Source organism: Neomonachus schauinslandi, chromosome 15 (assembly GCF_002201575.2).
Source record: "Neomonachus schauinslandi chromosome 15, ASM220157v2, whole genome shotgun sequence".
NCBI lineage: Eukaryota > Metazoa > Chordata > Mammalia > Carnivora > Phocidae > Neomonachus > Neomonachus schauinslandi.
In genome coordinates, this window is record NC_058417.1 from 36976271 (window position 1) to 36988283 (window position 12013).

A 12013-nucleotide genomic window follows, 5' to 3' on the forward strand; every position below is an offset into this window, starting at 1 on the left:
ATCTCAAGAAGGGGAAATGAAGCTTAATGATAAAGTCACCGAAAGGGAAAACGGAGCAGGGGTAGGACCCACCCCCCTGCTGCCCAGAGCCGGCTCCTTTCCTAAGCCCGGGATGGAATTGGGAGGACCAGGAAGGGGGGATGCTCAGTCTCAGCCTTCTCGATAGGTGAGGCTGGGGGTGGGGGGGTGGAGACTTGTCATGACATGTACTTGCTTGGCAAGGGCACTTCTTCCTTAGAGATGTTACAGATCAATAAAAATAGCTAAACTTTCTAAAGGATGCTTTTACCCCACTTTACATAATATTGACATGAAGGGAGCCGACCTCCTCCCTTGTGGATGCACAGGAAGGAGGAGGGAGGAAAACGGGCCAAGAATGTTTTATCCAAAAGAAAAAAAGATAGTACGGCTCTTACCCGCCCCACCTCCACCTGGAACTCAGGATCCTCTGGGTTCTCTCATCCTGACTCGAGTAAGGATGGAGAGGTAGATCCTGTCAACTCTAGAACTATCTGTCTAGATGACACGGGCTGTGGGCCTGGGGCTGGGCATTCCCATTCACAGCCTTGGCTTCTCCCATCTCCACCGCTCCTGCCTGAAAGACCACCAGCAGAACTTGGCCCAGAGAGCAGAGGGGACCTGTCTCCAGGTCACATGGCCACCTGGGGGTGGGGGAGAGGAGGGGAATTCCAAGTGAGCACTCTGGTCCCAGGCCCAGGCACCAGCTGGGCTGCCAAGCTGATACCCAGGCCCTGCCCAGGGGACCCGCTGTGCCCAGCCCCACCCTCAGCAACCGCTTGGCTCCTGGCTCCCTTGAGAATTGGAGCTGGAAAAGGCAGATTGAGAGGAGAACCCTTTGGGGGACCTGAGTGTCCTCATCCCCAGCCCTTCCCTGCTCCAAGCTGTTGGATGAGGGCAGTCTGGGAATGGTGTTACCCCCTAACTTGGCGACGCCCTCCCAAGCCCCCAGGGCCCACAGACATGCTTGGGACACAGCGCCTGCAGCCCACCATGTGGGAGCTCAGATCCCATCCAAAATAAACCACTTTTCCATCTCTGCCTCTGACTCCTCCAAAAATTGGGGTCTACTAAGGGGGGCTTCCAACCCCATTAGTCATCCTAAGAAGCCAAGCTGAATAGCCGTGACTGATATTCACCCAACCACAAGCCAATTTTGTGGTTTGGGTTGTTTTCAGAGGAGTGGCAATGCAGCAGCCAGGGGCCCAGGGCAGAGGGCGGGATGCCCCCCGGACCCCTGCCCCTGCCCAGGGCCGCGCCCCCTCCCAGATGCACAGGGAAGGCTTGGTAACCACAGGAACCCCTCGCTCTCCCATCCCCTGCAGGCCCGCCTGGCACCTTGACTGGTTAGGTTGGCTGCTTCCTGCATCCATGGTGAACATTTTTCTTCTCTTCCCTTTTCATTTTGTTTCATCCCATGGTTTCCCCCTTTCATTTCCTTTCCTTTTCCTTTCTTCCCTCCCTCCCTTCCTTCCTTCTCCCCTCCCTCCCCCCTTTCCCACCCTGTTTCCTCTTATATGTGTGTGTGTGGCGGGAATAATTTAGGAGCCATAGCAAAGGGAGCAGAGGCTGCTGGAAGGTCTCCCAAATGTATGTGGCCCGCCAGGCCCCAAAACCAAACCTACAGACACCCAGGCCCAGCCTCCAGCTCCTTCGGCTGTGGTACCCACTGCCCCCCAATCCCGAACCACATCTGTTCACCTCCTTCATGTGCTGGGAGAAGATCAGGATTAGCAACAAGGGATCCTTCCCACAGAATAGATTTTAGAAGACTCTCTGAAACATAGAATGCCAAAATGTCAGAGCCAAGAAGGAAATTAAAACTACCTAGTCCGGACCCCTTTTTTTTTTTTTTTTTTTCTAATTGAGAAGAGGAAACTCTGAGAAGTGATGCAATGTTCCCAGAGCATGGTTAGAACCAGAGGTCCTCGCTCTCAGAACGCGCTCTAACCACCTCCCCTCACTGCTCCGCAAGCTGCAGCTTCTCTCGCCTTCGGTTAGCAGCGTTGATGTTGATCAGACTCTTTGTGCTGATGACCAGGGAGAAGAATAAGCTGACCAGGGACAGGCCAGGCACAAGGAGGCAGAGAGGTTTATGTTTTTTCTGGAAACACACAGCATCCCTCTCCTTGTCCTCTTCCTCCTGGAAGCCTGCCTGGATTAGCTATGGGCCTGTCACCCTCCATACCTGGAGGGAGAGAAGGAGGAAGCAAGGGTAAAAGAGATGGGCCTGAGTACCAAACCCAGCTCAAAGCCCCGAGTGACAGGGAAGGAGGAGAAGTGAGAGGGGCAGGAAGTGGGATCTGGACAGGAGGCGGGGTGGTGAGAGAAGGTAGGGAAAGGAGGCACCCCCAGGGGAAAGAAGCCCTGCCTGAATGAGTCACTGCTGCTCAGGTGCAGCCCTCCTGGGGGTGCCCATTTGCAGTTAAGCTTTATCATGTGATTTCTAGGAGTAGTGGGCTGGAGCTGGCTTGAACCAGCTTGAAAGAGTAGATTATGTTCCCCTCTTCCCAGGGCTGGGTGCCATCATAATGGCCGCTGAAACTGGAGAGCCGGTTGTTCGACACTTACCAGCACAGCACTGGCTAATGGGGGCGACTTCCAAACCCGGGGCCCGTGCCTGCGTGTGCATGTTGGCCGTCATGCATGTGTCGTATGCACCATTCCCGGGGCCCACACGGGGTCCTGTGTGAGTGCGAGGCAGTGCGTGGTTATATCCCTGTGGCACCTGGGTCATACCCGTGTGTGCTCCCGGTGGTGTGAGATTCTGTGTGTGTTTGCCGTGCAGCTATCCCTGGGAGCCTGAAAAGTGAGGAAGGGTGTGTGTGTGTGTAACTGGGACTGTGCTTCGTGTATCTGGGGCTAAGTGTGACAGGGTGAGTCTGCTGGACGGTGAGGAAGAGACCCCCGTGTCCCTGCTGGGGGATTAGGACAGTGCCTGAGACCAGAGGCCCATAAATCCCAGAGTTCTGAGGACTCACGGTGGGTGGTGGCTGAGAGCCCCTCTGCCAAGTCCCACCCAGCCCTCTGTCCCTGCCAGTCCAGGAGGGAGTGGGATGCCAAGGCAGGTGAGGAGCTCTCTGACCCCAGGGGGAAATGGTCCTCTTCCCTGCCCCTCACCCATGTTTCTGGGTGAACCATCCCCTTCACACCATCTCCAGATCCTCCCGGTCACCTCACCTCCTATCCACGCTTTGCTTTTGCCATCTGGGGAGCAGGAGAGCTCGGGGCCTGCAGCACCCACGAGGCCAAGGGTCCCAGGAAGGGGGAGGGATGTGATGGGCACACAATCAGCCCGCTCCACCTACCTCTCTTTGGGTTGAAAGACTGGGCCGGGTGTCCCTCTGGAGCAGGGGACTCTGGCTGGAAAGACTCCCTGTGTCCCTTGGCCCCTCTGCTGAGCACCTCCACCCAGTCCCTCTGCCCCAGGGAATTTGAGTCCACCACCCCAGTCCCCCTGCAAGAGGTCCTGCAGGCCTCTGGCTCAGGCACGGGGGAGCGGCCAGGCCCCTTCACCACAGCCCCCCTCCCCCTGTCCCTCCCTGGTCTAAGGTCACTGGAAGAAAAGCCAGACAGGACAGTGGGAGGAGGACTAAGGAGAGACGGCGTTCTCACCTGTGGCTTCCTAACTCAAACCCCACCCCCACAGCCTGGCTTGGGGACATAGGTCTTCTGCCCCTGAACCCACTCTCCTCCCTACCCCTCCTCCTTGCAGCCTTCAGGCCCCCACCGCCTGCAGAGGGTGACCCCTCATCTGCTGCCTCTGGCCTGCACCGCCCCACGGCAGCCCAGACTCCCCAGGCTTAGAGAGAGGGAGGCATCTACTGTGGAAGACATCCAAGGAACCAGATCCGTCCGTTCATTGGGGAAATGTGCCTGAGTGTCTTCACCAGAAGGTCTTCCTAAAGTCGACCCTAACATTCCCTCTCCGTGCCCTGCACCTTACTGGCTCCAAGCCGGGCCTTCTTCCCGGCTCAGCCAGCCCTGCTTCTTCCGCTGAAGCTGGACCATCAGGCAGAGAAAGAGCCAGGCTCCAAAAACCAAAGTCTCCGCTCATCCCCAGTGCTCACCTTCTCTGCGCACCTTGTCCGCCCCCTGCCCCCAGCCACCACAGAAACCCACAGGGCATTGGAGCCTTCATCCCAGAATGAGTCAAGTCCCCTCAGAGGGGTTGAACTGGGGCACAGGAATTTCCCTTCATGTCAAGCAAGGGCTCTACTGGACACCAACCTCTGTCCAGCCTTCTTGGCCCGTGGGGCCAAGATTGGCTTCCCCGCCCAGAGGGGCCAGAGCTCCTGTGGGCAAACGCAGCTGGCCCTGGAAGCGCCTGGCCTCTGTTAACACCAAACTCACTCCCTAAGTTTGATGTTAATGGGGCGACCCTAAGTACGGGCTTGGGGGCGAGAGGCGCTCAGGCTCGCTGAGCTGTACTTGGCACCTGCCTCACCTCGTGTCCCACAGTACCCTCCACATCTTCTTTCCAGGGAAGCAATGGAAATAGAAGCTTCTCCCTAGGTCTGAGGCCTCAGGGGACTCTCAAATGGGGCGCCAAGAGGCCAGCTGCAGATCCCCTAGCTCGTTCTTTCTCCCCTTGTGCTCAAGAGAGCAAGAAGCTATTTTCCAACAGGGAGGCAGTGCTTGGAGGCGGGGAGAGGCCCCAGGGCCAGTGGGGATGGTGGGCAGGAGTGGAGGCAGCAGGTGGTCCGGCTGACCCCTGTGGGAGCAGGCATACCCCCCGCCGCCCCCTGCGCTGCATATATTCTCTCCCTCCAAAATAGCATCTCTGGAGGGGGGAAGGGGGGGGAGTTCTCAGTTCACTGTTCGCTCCTTCCCACATCGTGTTCACAGCTCTCTGGGCTGTCTCTCGCGACCTGGTTTCCCTGCCAGGCCCTTCTGCTCTGCCTCCACCCTCACCACTTGGCTCTTCCAGGTCCCGGGCCCCTCTGGCCGAGGGGGAGCTCCTTCTCCTGGCTCGGCCCGTCTCCCCCCTGCAGGCTGAGGCTGCCACAGCATTCTCTACGCCGTCCATGACAGACGTGAATTCAATGCACATACACAAGCACCAAACGCGTTTGTGGGGGTCTATGTGGTGGTCACCGGGACAGGAAGGAAATGTGTCTAAACGGCACAGTCCTGGTCCTTTCCTCAACGGAACTCACAAAGGAGAGGCCTGGCGCGGGAACTGCCTCCAAGTAAAGGTGGACCACAGGCCTCTCACAGAGCTGGGAGGCCCCGCGCCCTCTCACCCAATAGCCCTCGGGCCAGGGTCTCACACTGGACCCTGGTCCACCTCATGCCACTTCTAGAATCTACTCACGAGCCCCCCTGCTAATGTTTGGACTATTTCTCATGCAGAACGTTCCCTTGAGCAGCTCCCAGGTTGGGCCTGCCCTGGGAAGTGCCCAATCTGACAGAGCAGCAGGACCCAGACTGAAGAGAACAGGGTAGGCAGAGCTGGGGTCATGAGAGCTGCAAGAGGGCCCCCAGGGAGAGGGCTCCCAGAGGAGGGAAGGCTGAGGGGACGCTGCTCCGAAGGACTGAGGCAGGACTGGGCGTCTGAGGTGTGTGGGCCAAAGGAAGTGGGAGGTCGGGATGGGGTGTCTGCCCCATCTGAGGGAGGAGGAGCGACAGCGGGTGCATTGCCCCTGCGAGGGGCCAGCTATGGGGCTGGAAAAGGCCTGACCTCCTGCCTCCCTCACCGCACTGTGGGGGTTTTGGAGGCAAGGAAAGAGAGCCTCCAAGAGCCCCCAGGGAACACCTCCCCCCCTTGTTATTTCTGGCTCCATTTTCTTGGTCAAGAAGGGTGTCAGTGGTAATGCAAATTAGGAGGTGTTGGCCGACACCCATCCTGTCCCCACTCCCAGCCTCTCCCCTCCCTCCCCCCATGCCCACACTCACACAGCCAACTGGAACAGCTGCGAGGCACGCCTGGTGCCCTTGCCCTTGGCTCAATTGGCATGGAGGGTGGGTGAAGCTGTGGGTTCTCAGGGGCATCTGCCTCTGCCACAAGGACAGGGCCAGCTGATGCCCAGGTCCTCCCCCCACCCTGGCCCCCTCCAGCCCTCGACCTGGCCAGGCCTCCCTGGGTCATTACCATCTGTATAGACAGCCAATGCCCCAAACCAAAGCCTTCTCTCCAGGCTGCCATGGGAGCAGCAGAGACTGGAGCATCCGCCCCAGCACCCGCAGGGCCCTGCAGCTGTGGTTAGACCTCAGAGGCACTTGGGCAACCCGGGAGCACAGCCCTGAGAGCCCAGAATTTCTCTGGAATCAATACAGAGAAACTGGAGGAAGGGCAGGAATAGGAGCAGGGCGCTGGAGGATCTCTCACATTTCCCCCACAGGAGCGGGCCTCTGCCCCCAGACACCTTGCCCCACCCCTTCCCAATTAGAATCCCCCTTGTTCTCGAGGGTTCATCCTTGCGTCTGACCTCAATTTTTCCTGCGGAAGCCAAAGTTGCTGTTCTTGTCCTTGCTGAGGGAGAAGTGGGACTGGGGGAGCTGTTCTGCTCCCCCTACCCTATATAAAGATGTCACCCCCTCTGTTCTTCTTCATTAGTCCTAATCAGCGGGGTGAGTTGTTTCTCATTAACACGGCTGACTCACCCACACACCCCTCCTCTTTGTTAGCGATCAGCTTCTCCCCTCACACACACACACACACACACACACACACACACACACACACACACACACACACGGGCCTGCATGCGCTCCCGCGCGCGAGCTCACACACACCAGCTTCTGGAAGGAGCTGACAGCCTGCACAGGGACCCAGAAGAGGGGCAGTGGTCTCTATGGGGGTGGGCAGGGTCCCCGGAGAGGAGGCGGCTCGTGGGTGAAGGACAGACTGAAGGCAGAGGGGCCAGAGCTGGGGAGAACGTTACTGGGCACTGGCCCTTCACTGAGCCACTTGAAGATAGACCCGTGGCAGCTTTGGTCCCTGGGCATCTCCCCGACCCCTACCAGGGGTCTGGCTCTGGGTTTGTGCTGGCAAGAGCCAGTGGGTCCCTTGGGTGTCTTCTCCTGCCTCAACAGTGGTCTTCCCTCCACTCTGCCCCTGTGAAAGTTGTCCCAGCCTCCTCATCTTTCCAGAAGCCTGGTGACCTGGATCCCTTTGCCCCCACACTTTCTCAGGCCCTAGTGCCCCCCACATTACTCCCACAGAGTAACAGGTAACCAGAGTAGCCACTGCCCTGTCTGATCACCATCCTACCTGGGAGGAGAGGGATGAGTGTTGGCAGGGCTCCCCAGCCCTCCTCCAGCTCCCCCACCTCTCATGTCCTCTCCTTTCGGGGGACATTAAATGAAAGCCGGTGGTTCTGGAGGACATGGGCTAGGGACACACTAGCTTTCCCCTTCCCCCCCCTTCCCTTCCAGCCCCCAGCAACTTTCTGCCCTGCACCTGAGCCTTGTCCCAGGTCCCTAGAAATCAAGGAGACAAACTGCCAGAATATGCACCCTATGTCCCCATGCACCCCTCACCCCGGTGATCGGGAAGATGTCCAGGCTGTAGGAGACCTGGGTTACCTCTTACCTTCAGACATGCCAAGGACCGGAAGTGGTTACCCAGGTCATGCCCCTGCCTATAGTTCATTCCCAGGTCATCCTTTGCCCTTTTTCTCAACGACTGGGATTTCTCTTTGCCTCATGTCCTTGTACCACCCCTAATTCATTCAAATGCTAGCAAATGCTTCCAGAGATCCAGAAACCTGGGTGCTGCCTTCTTCCATGGGAGCTGACCGAGGTGGAAGAGCACCAGGGTGCACTGAGGGCCCATGTTCCAGAAAGTTCCAGAACCTTCTTTTCCATGGTCTATGAAGCCATGTCCCATAGGGATGGCTATTCTCACCTTTCTTGGCACTCAGGATTTGGCTGCAGGTGGAATCAAGGTAGGAAGAACTTTTAGAAGCCAGCTGTAGCTGGTAACGGCAACAGAGGAGCAGGGAAAGCTGGGACATCTCCCCACTGGGGTTTGAACCTTGGCACTGAATGGGGAGGAATGTTTGCCCTGGATCTGGAGCTGAACCTCAGCCTTCGATGAGCAATTGCCCCAGCCTTTTAAATGAATCCTTGGCCTACAGGGGTCCTGTGGAAACGAAAGGCACCCAGAGTTGGTGAATAGAGCTCAGGCCTTTTCTGCAGACAGAGGGCACAGCCCTGACTGGAGCAGAAGTCACAGGTTCACGACCTGGCTTTGACTTCTCAGGTTGTGGGGCTTTCAATGCAGTTGCTGAGCCTGGAGCCCAGCCCCTCCCCCCGCTCTCAGAACCATAAGGACATGGAACAGAGATTCCTCCTCTTTGAGGCCCAGCCTGGTTCCTGGCATGCTGAAATCACCGCAGGAAGACATAGGGGCTACCGAACCCCCAAGGCTTCGGAACCTCTACCTGCCGGACCTGCTGGGAGGGCAAGTTCAACAGTCCCTGACACTGGCTCAAGGCTGGGCTGGCTGCTTTGTCACAAAGACAGCCTCTACCGGGGCACCTGGGGGGCTCAAGGGGTGAAGCAGCTGCCTTCGGCTCAGGTCATGGTCCCAGAGTCCTGGGATCGAGCCCCGCATCGGGCTCCCTGCTCAGCCAGGAGCCTGCTTCTCCCTCTCCCTCTGCTCCTCTCCCTGCTCGAGCTCTTTGCCTGAAATAAATAAATAAAATCTTTAAAAAAGATACCTTTTTTTAAAGATTTTATTTATTTATTTGAGAGAGAGAGAGAGGGAGGGAGAGTGAGAGAGAGAGAGATCATGAGCAGGGAGGAAGGGTAGAGGGAGAAGCAGACTCCCCGCTGAGCAGGGAGCCCGATGCGATGCGATGCGGGGATTGATCCCAAGACCCTGAGGTCATGACCTGAGCTGAAGGCAGACGCTCAACGACTGAGCCACCCAGGTGCCCAAGATATCTGTTTTAAATAAACTCCATGTCACAAGTCATCTGTGGCCACTTGCATACCCACGTCTCCAGAATCACCCTAAAACACGGGCCCCCAATGCATCCCCTGCTTGTCCAGTGCCCGCCTTGCCGTGGTTGTGGTTCCTTGAGAGAGTCTGAGAGACCTCCTGCTACCAAGGCTTTTCTCCCCGCCCCAGCCAGGGAGGGCACAGACGAAGAGCAGATGGAACAGGTAAGTTTTATTTGGACTTTCAACTTGTTCAGAGAGCTCAGGGGCCCCCACCTCCCTCTCCAGGCCCCCTTTCCCATTTCCCCTCCCAGGAGGGAACACTCAAGATACAATGCCATGTGTCTCTGGAGTCCTTGGTCCCTTCCTGCCTGACACACCTCTTCACTCCCCTGCGCTGAGGAGGAGGGGAGGGGTGTGACGAGGCGGGGGGGCCTGGAAGTGTTGGATCAGAATGGTACATGCACTGACGGTAGCACCCACTGCCACCAGCCCAGGGCTGAGACCTGGGAGAGGCTCGCAGTGGGGAGCGGGGGTGGGGGGGGAGTTGGATTCATCGTGGGGCAGCAGGCTCTTGCCGTAGGAAGCTCCCCACCTCAGCCCTGGGGACCCCCTGGCCTCCTGCTTACCCATCCTTCTGAGGGTACGACTCTGAGGTAGATTTCACAGAGGGAATGTGGGTCGCTGGGGTACAGGAAGGGGGTTAGCTCTTTTGAAGTTGATCTCCAACAGCACCCTGGGCCCATCCGCAGGTTCTGGCCTGGGAGGCAGGGCTGATGACACCCACCCAGCTAACCGAGGCCAAGTCACACACTGGCTCCAGGGCACCTGTGGTGTCAGGGACTCGAGTAGGGTAAGGGTGGAGGGGAGCATCTATCTTAACAAATCTGCGTCTTGGGGCAGGGGCTCCAGGGGGATGCGGGGGCCTGGGAGGCTAGCACAGATATTCCCCTGGCCTGGGGGTCATGGTGCAGGATGACCCCCGCACCCCCTGCCCTCCGGGCAGCCTCTTTAGGCTGAATCCTCCCAGTCCTGTAGGGTCCTCCCTCTCCACTCCCACCCTCCCTATTCCCCAGGGGAGCAGAGGAGGAGAACAAGACTGGCCTGCAGGGAATGGCAAGAAACAAGATGCCTCCTTCCCCCAAGGGTGGGGGGCGTGCCAAGAGCCCCGAGCTGGCCATGGGATGGAGGAACTGGTATCAGCGTGCAAGGCAGGCTCTGGGACCCCACAGGGAGGTGCTCCTTGGACAGAGCAGAGCCTGAGAAAAATGGACATCTGGGGAGAGGCTAGGGGAGCTCCCAGAGTCCTCTGATACCCTCCCCCTCCCCCAGGCCCAAGCACTAGACACCTTCTTGGATCCAACCCTGTCTTGAGAACAGAAAGGCAAAGGGAGAGGCTGGGTGGGGTATGCCCCTCCCCATCCCAGCCCAGATCCCCACCCACCCCCAGCAGAAGCCAGGGAGCTGGGAAGAACCTCGGCTGGCCTTCCAGGAAGAGCCAGGGCTGAGTGGTGCCTAGACCAGGGAAGACGGCACACACGTTGACTCGGTAGCTAGTGGAGGTATCTGGGGGTCGCAAGGGGCAGGGGCCCCCCACGAGATTCATGCAGCATTCAAAGTGAGTGAGTGTTTGGGGGTGATGAGAGAAGATGGACAAACAGCCAATGGGTGGGGGACGCACCCTAGATCTTGCTGTTCTCCAGGTGGGAGTCAATGTGTTTGATGAGGGCATCATCTGGGTACCCAACAGGGAAACCGAGCTGGCAGAGGGGGCAGCTGCGGATATCTGAGCCCACAGTCTCCATCAGCAGCTGTGGAGAGAGAGGGGAGTCACTTACAGTCCCCAACCCTCCCTCGTGGTCCCCACAGCCCAGCCTGCCCTTTCCCGAAACCCAGGGCCGGGAAGACTGTACCATGCAGAGAAGGCCTGGTTACCTTTTGTCCAGCACCATCCCTCCTCCTCCGCCCTCCCTGCCCACCTTCCACCAGCTCAGCATCCACTCCCCCAACCCAGGGCCTACGACCCCAGGAGGTGTGTATGCTCAGCCTGCCAGGGCATCTGCAGTAATGAGGGAAGCCAAGACCCAGACATGCCCCCAAAGTGACTAAGACACGGCTCGCAGATAACTCAAAGCGATGGACAATCCCAAACAATGTACAACCCAAAAATAATTTTCTATCTGGCTTTGGAATATATTTTGGTCCTTCCAGGCGGCAAGGGTTGGCTCTGACATTCAGGAAACTCATTATTTCAGTGAAATGATAGAACCCGAGACAGGCTGTCTTCTAGGACAGCAGGTAAAGGGCAGGGGCTCTGAGGCCAGATGGAGGGAACTTGGGTGAGCAGGCCCGACCCCGTGTGGGCCCCAGACCTGTGGCGGTCATCATGGCCTCCATCACTAGAGTCACAGCAGAGGGCTTTAGGCTCCCTGCCTCCCTCTCAGGAACCCTCTAACGTTATTAGATCATAGAATCACTGCCCTCATCTGGCAGGTAAGAAAACTGAGGATCAGAGAGGGTAAGTAACTCGTCCAACGCCTCACAGCGGCTAAGCGGTGAGGCCCGGAATCAAACGCAGGCCTGTCACTCGGGCACCGACCGGCCGGAGCCCAACCCCGCGGGCGCCCCCACTCACGTTGATGGACGGCCAGGACTGCGCGTGCTCGGCGTGGGCGTAGGCGGCGGCGGCGGGCGACTCGGGGATGGGGAAGCCCGCGCAGAACGAGGCGCAGCGGATGGTGCCCGCCTCGGGGCTGGAAGGGCTGGTGGGCACGGCCCACTCCTCCTCCTCCGACGGCTGCTTCTCGAAGCGCAGCCGGATGCCCTCGAAGGCGCGCCGCGGGCTGAGCGGCCGGCCGGGCCCGTAGAGCTCGCTCGCCCCGTAGGCCCGCGGCTTGGGCAGCGTGGCCGCCTCGGCCTGCAGCCAGGCCGGGGAGGCGCCCGCGTAGCCCGCGCCCTCCGCCATCTCCGAGTAGCTGCGGCGGCCCTGGAAGCAGGCCTTCACGTGGTGGCTGGGCGGCTTGGCGTAGGCGCGCTCGGCCGCCGTCCTCTCGCCCGGCGGCGGGGGCGGCGGGGGCCGGGGCTGCGGGGCCGGGCAGGTGGT

General features: G+C 58.9%; 1 protein-coding gene across 1 annotated transcript in view; it reads right to left on the bottom strand.

The window, feature by feature from the left end:
• Positions 1-9134: 9134 nt before the first annotated feature.
• The window catches only part of TBKBP1 (TBK1 binding protein 1), a 15220-nt gene continuing 12341 nt past the window's right edge, over positions 9135-12013 (bottom strand). Inside the window, 2 exon segments of the mRNA XM_044921829.1 lie at positions 9135-10721; positions 11546-12006. Coding sequence (XP_044777764.1) covers positions 10593-10721; positions 11546-12006 — 590 coding nt within the window. The 3' untranslated portion in view covers positions 9135-10592.